The sequence below is a fragment of the Coregonus clupeaformis genome, chromosome 27 (genome assembly GCF_020615455.1).
Source record: "Coregonus clupeaformis isolate EN_2021a chromosome 27, ASM2061545v1, whole genome shotgun sequence".
Lineage (NCBI taxonomy): Eukaryota > Metazoa > Chordata > Actinopteri > Salmoniformes > Salmonidae > Coregonus > Coregonus clupeaformis.
In genome coordinates this window covers 38,436,652-38,458,633 of record NC_059218.1, presented here as the reverse complement: position 1 = coordinate 38,458,633, position 21,982 = coordinate 38,436,652, and the positions used below count along the sequence as shown (strand labels likewise).

General features: G+C 42.7%; 1 protein-coding gene across 4 annotated transcripts; it reads right to left on the bottom strand.

Annotated features, from left to right (window-relative positions):
- Positions 1–12,097: 12,097 nt before the first annotated feature.
- Positions 12,098–21,575, bottom strand: b4galt4 (UDP-Gal:betaGlcNAc beta 1,4- galactosyltransferase, polypeptide 4). Of its 4 annotated transcripts, XM_041851336.2 has the most exons (8): positions 21,343–21,428; positions 20,091–20,206; positions 19,595–19,984; positions 16,671–16,903; positions 16,255–16,442; positions 12,881–13,003; positions 12,672–12,776; positions 12,098–12,571 (listed from the first exon to the last, which is right to left on the bottom strand). In XM_041851336.2, the coding sequence occupies exons 3-8, from the start codon at positions 19,875–19,877 to the stop codon at positions 12,436–12,438; spliced, it is 1,068 nt and encodes a 355-aa protein (XP_041707270.1). In that variant the 5' UTR covers positions 19,878–19,984; positions 20,091–20,206; positions 21,343–21,428; the 3' UTR covers positions 12,098–12,435. The 4 variants fall into 4 exon arrangements, with proteins under 4 accessions (XP_041707270.1, XP_041707269.1, XP_041707271.1 ...); XM_041851335.2 differs by having other exon boundaries at positions 19,595–20,206; XM_041851337.1 differs by lacking the exon at positions 20,091–20,206 and having other exon boundaries at positions 21,343–21,416.
- Between the last annotated feature and the right edge of the window lie 407 nt (positions 21,576–21,982).

Below are 21,982 nucleotides of genomic sequence, written 5' to 3'. Positions count from 1 at the left end.
AGTGGGGAAAAAAGTATTTAGTCAGCCACCAATTGTGCAAGTTCTCCCACTTAAAAAGATGAGAGGCCTGTAATTTTCATCATAGGTACACGTCAACTATGACAGACAAATTGAGAGAAAAAAAATCCAGAAAATCACATTGTAGGATTTTTAATGAATTTATTTGCAAATTATGGTGGAAAATAAGTATTTGGTCAATAACAAAAGTTTCTCAATACTTTGTTATATAATAATAATAATAATAATAATAATAATAATAATAATAATAATAATAATATAATATGCCATTTAGCAGACGCTTTTATCCAAAGCGACTTACAGTCGTGCGTGCATAAATTTGTATTTTTTTTGTGTATGGGTGGTCCCGGGGATCGAACCCACTACCTTGGCGTTACAAGCGCCGTGCTCTACCAGCTGAGCTACAGAGGACCACATATACCCTTTGTTGGCAATGACACAGGTCAAACGTTTTCTGTAAGTCTTCACAAGGTTTTCACACACTGTTGCTGATATTTTGGCCCATTCCTCCATGCAGATCTCCTCTAGAGCAGTGATGTTTAGGGGCTGCAACTCCTTCGTTGCCCGGGCGGTGTGTTTGGGATCATTGTCATGCTGAAAGACCCAGCCATGTTTCATCTTCAATGCCCTTGCTGATGGAAGGAGGTTTTCACTCAAAATCTGACGATACATGGCCCCATTCATTCTTTCCTTTACACGGATCAGTCGTCCTGGTCCCTTTGCAGAAAAACAGCCCCAAAGCATGATGTTTCCACCCCCATGCTTCACAGTAGGTATGGTGTTCTTTGGATGCAACTCAGCATTCTTTGTCCTCCAAACACAACGAGTTGAGTTTTTACCAAAAAGTTCTATTTTGGTTTCATCTGACCATATGACATTCTCCCAATACCCTTCTGGATCATCCAAATGCACTCTAGCAAACTTCAGACGGGCCTGGACATGTACTGGCTTAAGCAGGGGGACACGTCTTGCACTGCAGGATTTGAGTCCCTGGCGGCGTAGTGTGTTACTGATGGTAGGCTTTGTTACTTTGGTCCCAGCTCTCTGCAGGTCATTCACTAGGTCCCCCCGTGTAGTTCTGGGATTTTTGCTCACCGTTCTTGTGATCATTTTGACCCCACGGGGTGAGATCTTGCGTGGAGCCCCAGATCGAGGGAGATTATCAGTGGTCTTGTATGTCTTCCATTTCCTAATAATTGCTCCCACAGTTGATTTCTTCAAACCAAGCTATATTTGCACACTCTTGGCATTCTCTCAACCAGCTTCAACTGGAATGCTTTTCCAACAGTCTTGAAGGAGTTCGCACATATACAGAGCACTTTCAGCAGCTTTTCCTTCACTCTGCCGTCCGACTCATCCCAAACCATCTCAATTGGGTTGAGGTCGGGGGATTGTGGAGGCCAGGTCCATCACTCTCCTTCTTGGTGAAATAGCCCTTACACAGCCTGGAGGTGTGTTGGGTCATTGTCCTGTTGAAAAACAAATGATAGTCCCACTAAGCCCAAACCAGATGGGATGGCGTATCGCTGCAGAATGCTGTGGTAGCCATGCTGGTTACGTGTGCCTTGAATTCTAAATAAATCACAGACAGTGTCACCAGCAAAGCACCCCCACACCACCTCCTCCATGCTTTACGGTGGGAACTACACATGCGGAGATCATCCGCTCACCCACACCACGTCTCACAGAGACACGGCGGTTGGAACCAAAAATCTCAAATTTGGACTCCAGACCAAAGAACAAATTTCCATCGGTCTAATGTCCATTGCTCGTGTTTCTTGGCCCAAGCAAGTCTCTTCTTCTTATTGGTGTCCTTTAGTAATGGTTTCTTTGCAGCAATTCAACCATGAAGGCTTGTTTCTCACAGTCCCCTCTGAACAGTTGATGTTGAGATGTGTCTGTGACTTGAACTCTGTGAAGCATTTATTTGGGCTGCAATTTGAGGCTGGTAACTTCAATGAACTTATCCTCTGCAGCAGAGGTAACTCTGGGTCTTCCATTCCTGTGGCAGTCCTCATGAGATCCAGTTTCATCATAGCACTTGATGGATTTTGCGACTGCACTTGAAGAAACTTTCAAAGTTATTGAAATGTTCCATATTGACTGACCTTCATGTCTTAAAAGTAATGATAGACTGTCGTTTCTCTTTGCTTGTTTGAGCTGTTCTTGCCATAATATGGACATGGTCTTTTACCAACTAGGGCTATCTTCTGTATACCCCCCTACCTTGTCACAACACAACTGATTGGCTCAAACGCATTAAGAAGGAAAGAAATTCCACAATTTAACTTTTAAGAAGGCACACCTGTTAATTAAAATGCATTCCAGGTGACTACCTCATGAAGCTTGTTGAGAGAATGCCAAGAGTGTGCAAAGCTATCCTCAATGCAAAGGGTGGCTATTTGAAGAATCTCAAATATAAAATATATTTAGAATTGTTTTACACTTTCTTGGTTACTACATGATTCCATATGTGTTATTTCAGAGTTGATGTCTTCACAATTATTCTACAATGTAAAAAATAGTAAAAATAAAGAAAAATCCTTGAATGAGTAGGTGTGTCCAAGCTTTTGACTGGATATATATATATATATATATATATATATATATATATATATATATATATATATATACACAGTGGGGAGAACAAGTATTTGATACACTGCCGATTTTGCAGGTTTTCCTACTTACAAAGCATGTAGAGGTCTGTAATTTTTATCATAGGTACACTTCAACTGTGAGAGACGGAATCTAAAACAAAAATCCAGAAAATCACATTGTATGATTTTTAAGTAATTAATTTGCATTTTATTGCATGACATAAGTATTTGATCACCTACCAACCAGTAAGAATTCCGGCTCTCACAGACCTGTTAGTTTTTCTTTAAGAAGCCCTCCTGTTCTCCACTCATTACCTGTATTAACTGCACCCATTTGAACTCGTTACCTGTATAAAAGACACCTGTCCACACACTCAATCAAACAGACTCCAACCTCTCCACAATGGCCAAGACCAGAGAGCTGTGTAAGGACATCAGGGATAAAATTGTAGACCTGCACAAGGCTGGGATGGGCTACAGGACAATAGGCAAGCAGCTTGGTGAGAAGGCAACAACTGTTGGCGCAATTATTAGAAAATGGAAGAAGTTCAAGATGATGGTCAATCATCCTCGGTCTGGGGCTCCATGCAAGATCTCACCTTGTGGGGCATCAATGATCATGAGGAAGGTGAGGGATCAGCCCAGAACTACACGGCAGGACCTGGTCAATGACCTGAAGAGAGCTGGGACCACAGTCTCAAAGAATCATTAGTAACACACTACGCCGTCATGGATTAAAATCCTGCAGCGCACGCAAGGTCCCCCTGCTCAAGCCAGCGCATGTCCAGGCCCGTCTGAAGTTTGCCAATGACCATCTGGATGATCCAGAGGAGGAATGGGAGAAGGTCATGTGGTCTGATGAGACAAAAATAGAGCTTTTTGGTCTAAACTGCACTCGCCGTGTTTGGAGGAAGAAGGATGAATACAACCCCAAGAACACCATCCCAACCGTGAAGCATGGAGGTGGAAACATCATTCTTTGGGGATGCTTTTCTGCAAAGGGGACAGGACGACTGCACCGTATTGAGGGGAGGATGGATGGGGCCATGTATCGTGAGATCTTGGCTAACAACCTCCTTCCCTCAGTAAGAGCATTGAAGGTGGGTCGTGGCTGGGTCTTCCAGCATGACAACGACCTGAAACACACAGCCAGGGCAACTAAGGAGTGGCTCCGTAAGAAGCATCTCAAGGTCCTGGAGTGGCCTAGCCAGTCTCCAGACCTGAACCCAATAGAAAATCTTTGGAGGGAGCTGAAAGTCTGTATTGCCCAGCGACAGCCCCGAAACCTGAAGGATTTGGAGAAGGTCTGTATGGAGGAGTGGGCCAAAATCCCTGCTGCAGTGTGTGCAAACCTGGTCAAGACCTACAGGAAACGTATGATCTCTGTAATTGCAAACAAAGGTTTCTGTACCAAAAATTAAGTTCTGCTTTTCTGATGTATCAAATACTTATGTCATGCAATAAAATGCAAATTAATTACTTAAAAATCATACAATGTGATTTTCTGGATTTTTGTTTTAGATTCCGTCTCTCACAGTTGAAGTGTACCTATGATAAAAATGACAGCCCTCTACATGCTTTGTAAGTAGGAAAACCTGCAAAATCGGCAGTGTATCAAATACTTGTTCTCCCCACTGTATATATATAGTGGGGAGAACAAGTATTTGATACACTGCCGATTTTGCAGGTTTTCCTACTTACAAAGCATGTAGAGGTCTGTAATTTTTTATCATAGGTACACTTCAACTGTGAGAGACGGAATCTAAAACAAAAATCTAGAAAATCACATTGTATGATTTTTAAGTAATTAATTTGCATTTTATTGCATGACATAAGTATTTGATCACCTACCAACCAGTAAGAATTCCAGCTCTCACAGACCTGTTAGTTTTTTTTAAAGAAGCCCTCCTGTTCTCCACTCATCACCTGTATTAACTGCACCTGTTTGAACTCGTTACCTGTATAAAAGACACCTGTCCACACACTCAATCAAACAGACTCCAACCTCTCCACAATGGCCAAGACCAGAGAGCTGTGTAAGGACATCAGGGATAAAATTGTAGACCTGCAAAAGGCTGGGATGGGCTACAGGACAATAGGCAAGCAGCTTGGTGAGAAGGCAACAACTGTTGGCGCAATTATTAGAAAATGGAAGAAGTTCAAGATGATGGTCAATCACCCTCGGTCTGGGGCTCCATGCAAGATATCACCTCGTGGGGCATCAAATGATCATGAGGAAGGTGAGGGATCAGCCCAGAACTACACGGCAGGACCTGGTCAATGACCTGAAGAGAGCTGGGACCACAGTCTCAAAGAATCATTAGTAACACACTACGCCGTCATGGATTAAAATCCTGCAGCGCACGCAAGGTCCCCCTGCTCAAGCCAGCGCATGTCCAGGCCCGTCTGAAGTTTGCCAATGACCATCTGGATGATCCAGAGGAGGAATGGGAGAAGGTCATGTGGTCTGATGAGACAAAAATAGAGCTTTTTGGTCTAAACTGCACTCGCCGTGTTTGGAGGAAGAAGGATGAATACAACCCCAAGAACACCATCCCAACCGTGAAGCATGGAGGTGGAAACATCATTCTTTGGGGATGCTTTTCTGCAAAGGGGACAGGACGACTGCACCGTATTGAGGGGAGGATGGATGGGGCCATGTATCGCAAGATCTTGGCCAACAACCTCCTTCCCTCAGTAAGAGCATTGAAGGTGGGTCGTGGCTGGGTCTTCCAGCATGACAACGACCCGAAACACACAGCCAGGGCAACTAAGGAGTGGCTCCGTAAGAAGCATCTCAAGGTCCTGGAGTGGCCTAGCCAGTCTCCAGCCCTGAACCCAATAGAAAATCTTTGGAGGGAGCTGAAAGTCGGTATTGCCCATTGACAGCCCCGAAACCTGAAGGATCTGGAGAAGGTATGTATGGAGGAGTGGGCCAAAATCCCTGCTGCAGTGTGTGCAAACCTGGTCAAAACCTACAGGAAACATATGATCTCTGTAATTGCAAACAAAGGTTTCTGTACCAAATATTAAGTTCTGCTTTTCTGATGTATCAAATACTTATGCCATGCAATAAAATGAAAATCAATTACTTAAAAATCATACAATGTGATTTTCTGGATTTTTGTTTTAGATTCCGTCTCTCACAGTTGAAGTGTACCTATGATAAAAATCACAGACCTCTACATGCTTTGTAAGTAGGAAAACCTGCAAAATCAGCAGTGTATCAAATACTTGTTCTCCCCACTGTATATATATATAGTGAGGGAAAAAAGTATTTGATCCCCTGCTGATTTTGTACGTTTGCCCACTGACAAAGAAATGATCAGTCTATAATTTTTATGGTAGGTTTATTTGAACAGTGTGAGCCAGAATAACAACAAAAAAATCCAGAAAAACACATGTCAAAAATGTTATCAATGGATTTGCATTTTAATGAGGGAAATAAGTATTTGACCCCCTCTCAATCAGAAAGATTTCTGGCTCCAAGGTGTCTTTTATACAGGTAACGAGCTGAGATTAGGAGCACACTCTTAAAGGGAGTGCTCCTAATCTCAGTTTGTTACCTGTATAAAATATACCTGTCCACAAAAACAATCAATCAATCAGATTCAAACTCTCCACCATGGCCAAGACCAAAGAGCTCTCCAAGGATGTCAGGGACAAGATTGTAGACCTACACAAGGCTGGAATGGGCTACAAGACCATCGCCAAGCAGCTTGGTGAGAAGGTGACAACAGTTGGTGCGATTATTTGCAAATGGAAGAAACACAAAATAACTGTCAATCTCCCTTGGCCTGGGGCTCCATGCAAGATCTCACCTCGTGGAGTTGCAATGATCATGAGAACGGTGAGGAATCAGCCCAGAACTACATGGGAGGATCTTGTCAATGATCTCAAGGCAGCTGGGACCATAGTCACCAAGAAAACAATTAGTAACACACTACACCATGAAGGACTGAAATCCTGCAGCGCCCGCAAAGTCCCCCTGCTCAAGAAAGCACATATACAGGGCCGTCTGAAGTTTGCCAATGAACATCTGAATGATTCAGAGGAGAACTGGGTGAAAGTGTTGTGGTCAGATTAGATCAAAATGGAGCTCTTTGGCTCAACTCGCCGTGTTTGGAGGTGGAGGAATGCTGCCTATGACCCCAAGAACACCATCCCCACCGTCAAACATGGAGGTGGAAACATTATGCTTTGGGGGTGTTTTTCTGCTAAGGGGACAACTTCACCGCATCAAAAGGGACGATGGACGGGGCCATGTACCGTCATATCTTGGGTGAGAACCTCCTTCCCTCAGCCAGGGCATTGAAAATGGGTCGTGGATGGGTATCCAGCATGACAATGACCCAAAACACACAGCCAAGGCAACAAAGGAGTGGCTCAAGAAGAAGCACATTAAGGTCCTGGAGTGGCCTAGCCAGTCTCCAGACCTTAATCCCATAGAAAATCTGTGGAGGGAGCTGAAGGTTCGAGTTGCCAAACGTCAGCCTCGAAACCTTAATGACTTGGAGAAGATCTGCAAATAGGAGTGGGACAAAATACTCCCCCACTTAACATACTGCTTGACTAGTTGGGCCCAAGCTTGCTGTACAACAGTAAGACCTATTCAGTCTGTCTACAAACAGGCTCTCAAAGTGCTTGATAGGAAGCCCAATAGCCATCATCACTGTCACATCCTTAGAAAGCATGAGCTCCTGAGTTGGGAAAATCTTGTGCAATACACCGATGCATGTCTTGTATTCAAGATCCTAAATGGCTTGGCTCCCCCTCCACTCAGTATTTTTGTTAAACAGAAAACCCAAACATATGGCAGCAGATCCACAAGGTCTGCCATGAGAGGTGACTGTGTAGTTCCCCTAAGGAAAAGCACCTTTAGTAAATCCGCTTTTTCTGTGAGAGCTTCCCATGTCTGGAATACACTGCCATCAGACACACATAACTGCACCACATATCACACTTTCACAAAATGCTTGAAGACATGGCTAAAGGTCAATCAGATTTGTGAACATGGTCCCTAGCTGTGTGTTGCCGCTTTCCATGTCTGTTGTCTGTAACTTGTGAGGTGTGGAAACACTTTGTTGCTTTTATGAATTTTGTCTTGCTGCTTTTTGTTCTATGTTACTCGGTCTGTATGCTACGTCTTGTTTGTCCTATGTTGCTATGTCTGTATGCTATGTCTTGTTCTATGTTGTTATTGTCTATATTGTAATTGTTTTTAATAACCTGCCCAGGGACTGCGGTTGAAAATTAGCCGGCTGGCTAAAACCGGCACTTTTACTGAAACGTTGATTAATGTGCACTGTCCCTGTAAAAATAAACTCAAACTAAAAATAAAAAAAAATAAAAAAAATAATCCCTCCTGAGATGTGTATAAACCTGGTGGCCAACTCCAAGAAACGTCTGACCTCTGTGATTGCCAACAAGGGTTTTGCCACCAAGTACTAAGTCATGTTTTGCAGAGGGGTCAAATACTTATTTCCCTCATTAAAATGCAAATCAATTTATAACATTTTTGACATGCGTTTTTCTGGATTCTTTTGTTGTTATTCTGTGTGTCACTGTTCAAATAAACCTACCATTAAAATTATAGACTGATCATGTCTTTGTCAGTGGGCAAACGTACAAAATCAGCAGGGGATCAAATACTTTTTTCCCCTCACTGTGTGTATGTATGTATGTATGTATGTATGTATGTATGTATATATATATATATATATATATATATATATATATATATATAAATAAATAAATAAATTACACACAATAGTCCTATTTGATTGGATAACATTTAAAAAAAACAGGCATAGACCAAGAATACATTCTATCAAAAAGGTGTCACATATAAAGGGAGTATGTGGTTCTTAACAACTTAAAAATGGGACAACCCACAAGGAACTATAGATCAGCAATTACAAACAAAGCAGACCTCTGGTTCTAATACAAATGGATTAGTTAAAGATGCATTTACATTTAAGTCATTTAGCAGACGCTCTTATCCAGAGCGACTTACAAATTGGTGCATTCAACTTAGGATAGCCAGTGAGACAACCACCCTTTTTTCTTTTTTTAATCTTTTTTTATGGGGGGGTGGGTAGAAGGATTACTGTTATACTATTCCAGGTATTCCTTAAAGAGGTAGGGTTTCAAATGTCTCCGGAAGGTGGTCAGTGACTCCGCTGTCCTGGCGTCGTGGGGGAGCTTGTTCCACCATTGGGGTGCCAGAGCAGCGAATAGATTTGACTGGGCTGAGCGGGAACTGTGCTTCCGTAGAGGTAGGGGGGCAAGCAGGCCAGAGGTGGATGAACGTAGTGCCCTCGTTTGGGTGTAGGATCAGAGCCTGAAGGTAAGGAGGTGCCGTTCCCCTCACAGCTCCGTAGTCAAGCACCATGGTTTTGTAGTAGATGCGAGCTTCAACTGGAAGCCAGTGGAGTGTACGGAGGAGCGGGGTGACATGAGAGAACTTGGGAAGGTTGAACACCAGACGGGCTGCAGCGTTCTGGATAAGTTGTAGGGGTTTAAATGGCACAGGCAGGGAGCCAAGCCAACAGCGAGTTGCAGTAATCCAGACGGGAGATGACAAGTACTTGTATTAGGACCTGTGCCGCTTTCTGTGTAAGGTAGGGTCGTACTCTTCGAATGTTGTAGAGCATGAACCTGCAGGATCGGGTCACCGCTTTGATGTTAGCGGAGAACGACAGGGTGTTGTCCAGGCTCATGCCAAGGTTCCTTGCACTCTGGGAGGAGGACAGAATGGAGTTGTCAACCGTGATGGCGAGATCATGGAGTGGGCAGTCCATGCAAAAATCACTCCGCTATTTCCTGGTTGCAGAAATTCTAATAGTTCGCCTAATTTCAGTTTATGTGACTAAACAAGCCAAGTATAGTGTAGAGAATCATTGTACCATCTAAACCGCTGTGAAATATATTTTCCATAACCCAAAATATTGTAATTTCAGCTGGTGTACAAAACCGAAAGTAAAATATGCAAAAACGAGGCATAGAAATAGCGCACATAGATTAGATCTGGCACTTCTTAGACTTGCTTTCAATGAGAATGACAGATCTACACTGCTCAAAAGAATAAAGGGAACACTTAAACAACACATCCTAGATCTGAATGAATGAAATAATCTTATTAAATACCTTTTTCATTACATAGTTGAATGTGCTGACAACAAAAATCACAGAAAAATTATCAATGGAAATCAAATTGATCAACCCATGGAGGTCTGGATTTGGAGTCACCCTCAAAATTAAAGTGGAAAACCACACTACAGGCTGATCCAACTTTGATGTAATGTCCTTAAAACAAGTCAAAATGAGGCTCAGTAGTGTGTGTGGCCTCCACGTGCCTGTATGACCTCCCTACAACGCCTGGGCATGCTCCCGATGAGGTGGCGGATGGTCTCCTGAGGGATCTCCTCCCAGACCTGGACTAAAGCATCCGCCAACTCTTGGACAGTCTGTGGTGCAATGTGGCGTTGGTGGATGGAGCGAGACATGATGTCCCAGATGTGCTCAATTGGATTCAGGTCTGGGGAACGGGCGGGCCAGTCCATAGCATCAATGCCTTCCTCTTGCAGGAACTGCTGACACACTCCAGCCACATGAGGTCTAGCATTGTCTTGCATTAGGAGGAACCCAGGGCCAACCGCACCAGCATATGGTCTCACAAGGGGTCTGAGGATCTCATCTCGGTACCTAATGGGAGTCAGGCTACCTCTGGCGAGCACATGGAGGGTTGTGCGGCCCCCCAAAGAAATGCCACCCCACACCATGACTGACCCACCGCCAAACCGGTCATGCTGGAGGATGTTGCAGGCAGCAGAACGTTCTCCACGGCGTCTCCAGACTCTGCCACGTGCTCAGTGTGAACCTGCTTTCATCTGTGAAGAGCACAGGGCGTCAGTGGCTATTTTGCCAATCTTGGTGTTCTCTGGCAAATGCCAAACGTCCTGCCCGGTGTTGGGCTGTAAGCACAACCCCCACCTGTGGACGTCGGGCCCTCATACCACCCTCATGGAGTCTGTTTCTGACCGTTTGAGCAGACATGCACATTTGTGGCCTGCTGGAGGTCATTTTGCAGGGCTCTGGCAGTGCTCCTCCTGCTCCTCCTTGCACAAAGGCGGAGGTAGCGGTCCTGCTGCTGGGTTGTTGCCCTCCTACGGCCTCCTCCACGTCTCCTGATGTACTGGCCTGTCTCCTGGTAGCGCCTCCATGCTCTGGACACTATGCTGACAGACACAGCAAACCTTCTTGCCACAGCTCGCATTGAGGTGCCATCCTGGATGAGCTGCACTACCTGAGCCACTTGTGTGGGTTGTAGACTAAGTCTCATGCTCCCACTAGAGTGAAAGCACCGGCAGCATTCAAAAGTGACCAAATCATCAACCAGGAAAGCATGGGAACTGAGAAGTGGTCTGTGGTCACAACCTGGAGAACCACTTCTTTATTGGAGGTGTCTTGCTAATTGCCTATAATTTCCACCTGTTGTCTATTCCATTTGCACAACAGCATGTGAAATGTATTGTCAATCAGTGTTGCTTCGTAAGTGGACAGTTTGATTTCACAGAAGTGTGATTGACTTGGAGTTACATTGTGTTGTTTAAGTGTTCCTTTTATTTTTTTTAGCAGTGTATAACACACATTTCTATGTGAATGTGGTCGAGTCGCCCAAAAAGTAACATATTGCAGCATTAAGGCAACAGAAAGTATCATACAATATTACACATCTGATGTCTGTATGAGTTACTTCACAAATCTTTTATCAGCATATCGAAAATGTTAATCCAAAATATCAAACTTGTGATAAATGTTTATAAAATGAAGTCATCTACACTGTAATAATGTTGTTGGAAAAAGATTTCATAAAAAATTACAATTGATCTTCATGTAACATACTTTCATAAACATGGAACCGTGTGAGAATGATTAATATATGCAAATGAGTCCCTTGTGTCCCATATTACCGTCTACATTCATCATATAGGAATGATTTGAGAGAAATTCTTCGTTCCCATTTTCTTTTGACAACAAGAGATTTTAAGAAATGAACAAATCCAGGTCTAACACCCAGGATTCTTTAGAATCAAAAACATGACAACAACACGCTCTATTAGAATACATATTCTTGTTGAAACAATCAAGTAACAACAACCCTTAGAGGGCAAATCCTTAGTTGAAACAATAACAAAGCATCTCCCTGCCTCTGTTTTGGCAAAAAGCTGAGTGACGGGCCTGGAGAAATTTAAACCATAAAAATTAATAGACAGGTACTGACCATCCAAGATATCAAAATTATAGTTGTAAGCATGTTTTGAGGCTATACAGTGTTTGTTTACATGTACAATGTTTACAAACATTGGCGTAAAATAAGCTTATATGTTGGGTTCAGAGGGGGTTCAACAGTTGAACTAAGTTCATTAGGCATTTATAAGTTGTATTCTTCAAGAATCAATGGTTAAATATCGTAAATGTATAAGTCCAAAAATGGATGTAGCAACTGCAGATTGCCCCTTTAAGTCTAGGATAAATAAAAATATAATATTTTGGTCTTACTCTCACTGCTAGAACCTGGTCACCAGTTTTGACTGAAGGGCTTCCAGACTTACATTACATTATGAGGACCTAGCAATTTTACGTGCCCTGCTTGGAATGGTTTACAGTGAAATCTTTGAGTAGATCACATTAATTATGGTCAACAGCTACTGCCACTAACCTTCTGTTTGCGACCCTCTGGTAAGTAACACGGACATACCAGATCACTAATCATGTACACACAGCAGTAAACGAAGAGAGGTGCTCTGAAGCATCAGTGCAGTGGTTTGCCAATGTCCACGGTGACATTAATGTACAGAGGTGGCCTATCAACTGATAGAGTACTGTAGGAGCAGGTGTTAAGGCCATCCTTTCTCCAGACTTTAGGTGTCCGTCCTAGCAAACGCATCCTGTGAAGGAGAAATGATTTCAGAATGAAATTAATTCAATGACGAATGATATTTCCAATACAGCAAGCTATTTATCATTGATGTGTCCACCGTGACTCACCTTTCTTTATTGATTTTGTTGCCGCTATCTCTTTTATGAAATACCATGGTATAGCGTGCTATAAGATGGGGGGGTCGTATAATTTTCATTTTCTGGAGCTCCACCCTAACAGAGACAAATTACATCAATCATTGATCAATAACATTCCGTATTGACTAAGATGTAGTGAGAGATATAGAGAGAGGTCCAACATTTAGCAGTGGTCTCACCTGATGCGAAGGTCGTCATCCTCTCCACCCCATCCCCAGTAAGTGTTTGAAAATCCGTTCACTTTGTGAAACTGGTCCTTCGTCATGGCCGTCACCCCTCCAAAGTAACCTTTGTATCGCAATCTACGAGAGCAAAAAACAACAAGACATTACAGACCTGTTCCCAGAATTTGTTCTTAACTGACTTGCCTAGTTAAATAAAAGGTAAAATAAGTAGTAACCAAGAAAGTGCTAAAAAAATATTTTATATTTGAGATTCTTAAAATAGCCAACCTTTGCCTTGATGACAGCTTTGCACACTCTTGGCATTCTCGCAACCAGCTTCATGAAGTAATCACCTGGAATGCATTTCAATTAACAGGTGTGCCTTCTTAAAATATAATTTGTGGAATTTATTTCCTTCTTAATGAGTTTGAGCCAATCGGTTGTGTTGGGACAAGGTGGGGGGGGTATACAGAAGATAGCCCTAGTTGGTAAAAGACCATGTCCATATTATGGCAAGAACAGCTCAAACAAGCAAAGAGAAACGACAGTCTATCATTACTTTTAAGACATGAAGGTCAGTCAATATGGAAAATGTCAAGAACTTTGAAAGTTTCTTCAAGTGCAGTCGCAAAATCCATCAAGTGCTATGATGAAACTGGATCTCATGAGGACTGCCACAGGAATGGAAGACCCAGAGTTACCTCTGCTGCAGAGGATAAGTTCATTGAAGTTACCAGCCTCAAATTGCAGCCCAAATAAATGCTTCAGAGTTCAAGTCACAGACACATCTCAACATCAACTGTTCAGAGGGGACTGTGAGAATCAAGCCTTCATGGTTGAATTGCTGCAAAGAAACCATTACTAAAGGACACCAATAAGAAGAAGAGACTTGCTTGGGCCAAGAAACACGAGCAATGGACATTAGACCGATGGAAATGTGTCCTTTGGTCTGGAGTCCAAATTTGAGATTTTTGGTTCAAACCGCTGTGTCTTTGTGAGACGAGATGTGGGTGAACGGATGATCTCCGCATGTGTAGTTCCCACCGTAAAGCATGGAAGAGGTGTTATGGTGTGGGGGGTGCTTTTCTGGTGACACTGTCTGTGATTTGTTTAGAATTCAAGGCACACTTAACCAGCATGGCTACCACAGCATTCTGCAGCGATGACCCAACACACCTCCAGGCTGTGTAAGGGCTATTATACCAAGAAGGAGAGTGATGGAGTGCTGCATCAGATGATCTGGCCTCCACAATCCCCCAACCCAATTGAGATGAGTCAGATGGCAGAGTGAAGGAAAAGCAGCCAACAAGTGCTCAACATATGTGGGAACTCCTTCAAGACTGTTGGAAAAGCATTCCAGGTGAAGCTGGTTGACAGAATGCCAAGAGTGTGCAAAGCGGTCATCAAGGCAAAGGGTGGCTATTTGAAGAATCTCAAATATAAAATATATTTTGATTTGTTGAATACTTTTTTGGTTACTACATGATTCCATGTGTTATTTCATAGTTTTGTTGTCTTCACTATTATTCTACAATGTAAAAAACAGTAAAAATAAAGAAAAAGCCTTGAATGAGTAGGTGTGTTCAATCTTTTGACTGGTACTGTATGTATGTATGTATGTATGTGTAAATATATATATGTGTATGTATATATACACATACATATATTTACACATACATATACATACAGTGCTATGAAAAAGTATTTGCCCCCTTTCTAATTTTCTCTACTTTTGCATATTTGTGATACTGAATGTTATCAGATCTTCAACCAAAACCTAATATTAGATAAAGGGAACATAAGTGAACAAATAACACAACAATTACATATTTATTTCATAAACAAAGTTATGCAACACCCAATTCCCCTGTGTGAAAAAGTAATTGCCCCCTTACACTCAATAACTGGTTGTGCCACCTTTAGCTGCAATGACTCCAACCAAATGCTTCCTGTAGTAGTTGATCTGTCTCTCACGTCACTGTGGAGGAATTTTGGCCCAATCTTCCATGCAGAACTGCTTTAACTCAGTGACGTGTGGGTTTTCAAGCATGAACTGCTCGTTTCATGTCCTGCCACAACATCTCAATTGGGATTAGGTCTGGACTTTGACTAGGCCATTCCAAAACTTCCAATTTGTTGTTTTTTAGCTATTTTCATGTAGACTTGATTGTGTGTTTTGGATCATTCTTGCTGCATGACCCAGCTGCGCTTCAGCTTCAGCTCACAGACGGATGGTCTGACATTCTCCTGTAGAATTCTCTGATACGGAGCAGAATTCATGGTTCCTTCTATTAAGGCAAGTCGTCTATGGACAGATGATTCAAAAGTATAACTTTTTGGACAACATGGTTCCAGTAACGCCTGGCGAAAACCAAACTCTGCATTCCACAGTAAGAACATCATGCCAAAGGTCAAGCATGGTGGTGGTGGTGTGATGGTTTGGGGATGCTTTGTTGCCTCAGGACCTGGACAACTTGCCTTAATAGAAGTTCAATGTTCAATGCTCAGCCAGTCACCAAATAGGCTATTTAGATTATCCACTATAATGAACATACTGTAGTTTACGCTTACCCTGGTAAATGAAGCAATCTGGGTTTAAAAATGTTCAAGACATTAAGTCAAAGTTTTATCAATTGTAGGCTTGAGCTCATTAAAAGCAGTAACGACATGAATCAAATCAAAATGATTGATTCTCTCTTTTAATATTTTTAGAATTATTTATCCCTCTGGCTATCTCTATAATGTATTGCTATCATCTGGGCATCTGGCCTTTTTCAGTCCTCCCTTTCTAGCCTATTTAATCTCAGAAAATAACCTTAATGCTTAATATTATAGTTTCTCACTTTCTTCCTCCACTTTTTCATTTAAGAAAAACATACTGTACTCTGTGTGTGAAGTAGTGGCCACTACAGGCCCTTATGCTATCTGTCTGCTACAGGTACACATCGACCTTGAAACTCCTGATGTGTTTCATTTCATTTGAATAAGCCCCCACAGCACCACAGTGTTGCAAATAATGAGACTGTGGGAAACAAAGATTCTTCAGAATTTGAATTCTAAGTATTTGAACAATCTTCTATGAGCCCATCACTGATAATTGATAGGACCATGGTAACTAGGCCTGTTAGCCACCATAGCAAGAGGACTGAAGAAAGTGCCATGTTATGTCACCATTTGAAGTAACTCAAATATAAAATAGATTGATTTGTTTAACACTTTTGTGGTTACTACATTATTCCATATGTGTCATTTCATAGTTGTGATGTCTTCACTATTATTCTACAATGTAGAAAATAGTAAAAATAAAGAAAAACCCTTGAATGAGCAGGTGTGTCCAAACTTTTGACTGGTACTGTAGGTGGATATGAGTTGAGAGCTGAGATACTTACTTGTACCCTGTGGAGTTCCTGCCGACCACTAAGTGTTTGGGCTGTTGGTCACACTTGTATAGGTTGTTGTCATTCTCTGGAACCAGATCCACATCATGAAAAACAAAGCAATCCCAACTGTAGTCCTTGAGTGCCTCCAAGTACCCAACATTAAGTAGCTTGGCCCGGTTAAACATCACCTCTCCAGCCTGTCAAAACAAACAAATCAACTACAAACATCAATTTCAACATTTGTAACCCATATCAGGCTCAGAATCAGTGCTGCACTTTTCCCATCAATATTCTTGAGACAAGTGAAACATGTTGAACATTTAAGTCCTCTTCATGAAACGGTTGTACAAATTTGCTCACAAATGATTAGCACTAAGAGTGAAACTGACATAATTTCCTGTTACTACACATCATGAGAGTAATACCTGGTGGATGACGTAGATGCCGTAGTGCAGCTGCTGCCTCTGGAGGAAGGGGTGCAGGTGATGCAGGAGGTAGAGGAGGTGTTTCTCCCGGTTACGATGGGGAATGAGGACAGCCACACTCTGCTGGGCAAGGCAGTCTGGAGGCTGGTATTGGCCCTCAGCCACTCCACGGTTCTCACGCTCCACCTCCTTCAGCGTTAGAGAGTCCTCAAATGTGAGCTTCAGGACTCCCTCTGTAGGCAGATAATAGTAGGCATAATTAAAATACAGACAACTAAATAGTAAAGTCGTATGGACAAATTCATTATCTATGCTTTACTCAATTAACTCCATTGCAAAATATTTACATTGCACTAGTTTCTGAAAAAACTTAAATATTTATATATTTTTTAAATACACTGCAAAAAAAAAAAAAGGGGAACACTAAAATAACACATCCTAGATCTGAATGAATGAAATAATCGTATTAAATACTTTTTTCTTTACATAGTTGAATGTGCTGACAACAAAATCACCCTCATGGAGTCGGTTTCTGACCGTTTGAGCGGACACATGCACATTTGTGGCCTGCTGGAGGTCATTTTGCAGGGCTCTGGCAGTGCTCCTCCTGCTCCTCCTTGCACAAAGGCAGAGGTAGCAGTCCTGCTGCTGGGTTGTTGCCCTCATTCGCCCTCCTCCACATATCCTGATGTACTGGCCTGTCTCCTGGTAGCGCCTCCATGCTCTGGACACTACGCTGACAGACACAGCAAACCTTCTTGCCACAGCTCGCATTGATGTGCCGTATGTGTCTTGGAGGGCAGGTAGTTTGCCCCCGGTAATGCGTTCGGCAGACCGCACCACCCTGTGGAGAGTCCTGCGGTTGCGGGCGGTGCAGTTGCCATACCAGGCGGTGATACAGCCCGACAGGATGCTCTCAATTGTGCATCTGTAAACGTTTGTGAGGGTTTTAGGTGCAAAGCCACATTTCTTCAGCCTCCTGAGGTTGAAGAGGCTCTGTTGCGCCTTCTTCACTACACTGTCTGCGTGGGTGGACCATTTCAGTTTGTCAGTGATGTGTACGCCAAGGAACTTGAAGCTTTCCACCTTCTCCACTGCGGTCCCGTCGATGTGGATAGGGGGGTGCACCTTCTGCTGTTTCCTGAAGTCCACGATCATCTCCTTTGTTTTGTTGACGTTGAGTGAGAGGTGCAGTGTGATGGCTATTGCATCGTCTGTGGATCTATTGGGGAGGTAAGCAAATTGAAGTAGGTCTAGGGTGACAGGTAAGGTAGAGGTGATATGATCCTTGACTAGTCTCTCAAAGCACTTCATGATGACAGAGGTGAGTGCTACGGGGCGATAGTCATTTAGTTCAGTTACCTTTGCTTTCTTGGGTACAGGAACAATGGTGGCCATCTTGAAGCATGTGGGAACAGCAGACTGGGAAAGGGAGAGATTGAATATGTCCGTAAACACGCCAGCTGGTCTGCGCATGCTCTGAGGACGCGGCTAGGGATGCCTTCTGGGCCGGCAGCCTTGCGGGGATTAACATACTTAAATGTCTTACTCACGTCGGCCACGGAGGAGGAGAGGCCACAGTCCTTGGTAGTGGGCCTCGTAAATGGCACTGTGATATCCTCAAAGAGGGCGAAGGAGGTGTTTAGCTTCTCTGGAAGCGAGACGTCGGTGTCAGCGACGTGGCTGGTTTTCTTTTTGTAGTCCGCGAATGTCTGTAGACCCTGCCACATACGTCTTGTGTCTGAGCCGTTGAATTGCGACTCCACTTTGTCTCTGTACTGATGTTTTGCCATTTTAATTGCCTTGCGGAGTGAGTAGCTACACTGTTTGTATTCTGCCATAGTCCCAGTCACCTCGCCATGGTTAAATGCGGTGGTTCGCACTTTCAGTTTTGCGCAAATGCTGCCATCTATCCATGGTTTCTGGTTAGGGTAGGTTTTAATAGTCACAGTGGGCACAACATCACCTATACACTTCCTGATAAACTCAGTCACTCAGTCTAAATTATTTTGGCAAGCTACCCGGAACATATCCCAGTCTGCGTGATCAAAACAATCTTAATTATTTCTCAGTTTTGCTTTTAGATACAAATGTCAAATATATGTCAACAAACCTTCCTCCAAAAAGGACCATTCATGGATTAAATCTCGTGGGGAAAAAAAGTATTTTTTTTTGTCCTGGTTTCATATGGAATCACTCTATACAATTACAACAGCTGTACACTTCCTGTCAACAAGGAGCCATTGTATGTAAGCTACATGCTAATTGTTACCGCACAGGTAACCTCATCCCCAGGCTACTGCACACAGTGCATATAAGCCTGGGATATCAACCACTCAAAGTTAGCCTTAGCGGGAGTGACCATAGAATTATATGGGAGTGACCTACTGAGTAAAGTATTTGTCATCATTTAATTTTAGTGAATCACACGACTGCGAGGCGTGGCTCTGTGCTTGTGGTGTGCTAGCGTACGGGGGAGGTTTAGGGAGGAAGGTGTTGTAGGAGATGATTGGTTGGTAGATTAAGCCGATTAAGCAAATGCCTATGAGCCGGGAGATTCTCACAGCTCTCTGTATTGGCTAACGAAGGACAAGTTTGACCTGTTTGTCCACCAGACTCTTTGCGCATGGACGGAAGTGTCCGGGAATGAGATTACCACAGATTGCTACAGTATGTGAAAGTAATCAATCGAGCCATAGCCTAGCAGTGTTTAGGAGTAACAAATGCTTGTTACACAATCCCTACATAAAACATTAAAGTATTTTCTTTATTACCAATGTTATTCCCCCAACGTTAAGCCACACCGTACATCATGTTCTTTACAAGGAATTTTACAGTAACATATCATCATCAGTAAGTAGGTTATAGAAAGGCTTGTATCAAGCTTACAATTACATCTGTGGATACTCAGAGTCTGTACTTACGGAGCAGTGGCGATTTCTCAGGACAGCTTTGTTTTGGTGGTGGGGTGTCAGGGAGAGGATTGGAGAAGACCTGTGTCACTGATCTCCAGGAGTTTTGTTCTCCCACACTCGGGACCTCAGCATTATCAGCAAGTGTTTGTGTTGGCAAAAGGGTATCCTGAATTGCTTTCACTGTTTCACGGGCAAAAGTGGCGTACCAAGCCAAGACGGAGACGGAGAGCAGCAACAGTACCATATACTTGCACTTCCGGAAAAACATGGACATAGCAGGACAGACTCCCATGGTTTCTCAGTTGTAGAGGTTCAGTGTCAAATCCCCAAAAATGTGGTAGGCTTCAGTCTTGGTTTACGATATCTGGTTTTCCTCTGCAGCAGCCACAGGAGGAATAACTGGGTAGAGAGCAACAGGACCCCTGATCACTCATCCCTTGATGACACAAAATTCTGGGGAAGTTTCCTAATCATTGTCACTAATGTAAAAAAGCATTATGCCTACTTTGAATTCTTTTATTGATTTTCCACTGGTGCAAAGTTTAAATTCAGAGAACATCCAGTTGCATGTGAATGAAGGTGGGTCACTTAAAATAAACTCAATTCCTCTGCACGCTGTACCTGGATATGAAGAAATAAATATTTAATTTTCATCGACACTTGCATTTATAGCATTCCACCAGGGGATTATACCACAACTAGCCTTGGGCACCCAGGCTTCAGTGAATGCCTGTGACAGAGGCTAGGCCTATGCGACAACAGAATTCACAGTAGGCTTCTTTACCTTGGCTGTACACTCTGTGGTGTTTAATCTATACACGTTCGCCTCTATATACTCCCGCCAACCAAAAGGAAAAGTAGCTGAAGTGGAACGATTCTCTCCTCTTCACTCACACCTGTTCGCTCTTTGGTTTCATGTTGTTGACACTGTTTCAAGCCATTGTCTTTCAATGCACACTATTCATGTTTGTCCAGGGTAGTAATCTTAGGCTGTAACTGCTTTTGTGTGTGTGATTAGCTTAGACACATCACATGTTGCCACGTTCTTCTTATTTCTCCTAATCTATTTGCATAACCAAAATGGGATACCTATCATCCTAATCTAAACGGTGGTTAGGCTAGCTAAAATGACTAGAGAACAGACCCATGACAAAAGACAACTAAATTGATGTAAAATGATAACTTGCTGTAAAGTCCTTGCTTTACAAATCACTAGCTAACTTGTTAGCTAGCTACCTATCATGAGTTGTGGAATTGAAACATGATGACATAGCCAGTAGCCTTCTGCCCAACTGTATTGACAGTCAGTGAACGTATTTGTTGTTTGAATGCTGCCTGCTACACATTCAATGTTACCCAACTGGCTGTAGCTAGTTAACGTTGACTACGTTGTTGCTGACATATTTGTGAATGGTCAAAGTTGGAAGGAGTTGATTAAGCACCACGCAAAATTAAATAGAACGTTCACCTGATTTGCAAACTCTGAACAGTAACACATATTTTAGATGTTGACAAATGGCTCGTGTTGTCGTGCAACCAAGAGGCTAGCAGGTAACTAGCTAGCAGTAAGTAGCTTGTTAAGTGTAGCGTCATCCAATGCAAATAGCATTTTAGTTAGCTAGCCAGCTAACAGCTACTGCGACCATTGTGTCAGATAGCTATCAAGGTAGAAATTAGGTCCCAGAATACGCTTTAAAGTTTACACAGCATTTGCCGTTTATAATTTTAAAAAATCTTGAAGAATGAAGATGTCTTACCTGTGAGTTGCCTCGAGTTCTGCTGTTTTGGACTGGATGCTGGCTGGCCACTCCTCCTGGCTACTACCTTTGCAAACACCGTACCACGTAGAAGGATGTGCAAATTCAGACCAGGTTCAAGACTCATGACGCATTCAAACGAACTTGGAACTCGGAAAATACGTGGTTAAATCAGTGATCTTCAGGTCGGAAGACGCCAGAGTTCCCGAGTTGGAATTCCGAGTTGGATGACCTTTCAAAACGATTTTTCCCTGTCTGAAGTCAGAGATTTCCGAGTTCCCAGTTGTCTTGAACGCGGCATCACAGGTGAACATAAAGGGGAAAACTATGGGATTATAATGACAGAACTACCTGAGTTTGTATTTTGAATTTCGTGGTCGCACATTGAGATTCGTGGTTGCAAGTACGATTGGCAAATGTGGCATTTAATTTTGCAAATTTGTATCATGATGTAAAAACGGTCGCAAACTTGTAACTTGACATTTGAATACATTCAATAAGATTTGTAAACATAATTTATTTTCAGAATTATTACAAATCCATTTACGAGTATGAATATTCTACTGTGAATCAAAAAATAGTTCTGTCAGATTACCAAGAGATTCGTAAATTTGTATAAAGTGTTTTACATTTCTAGAGA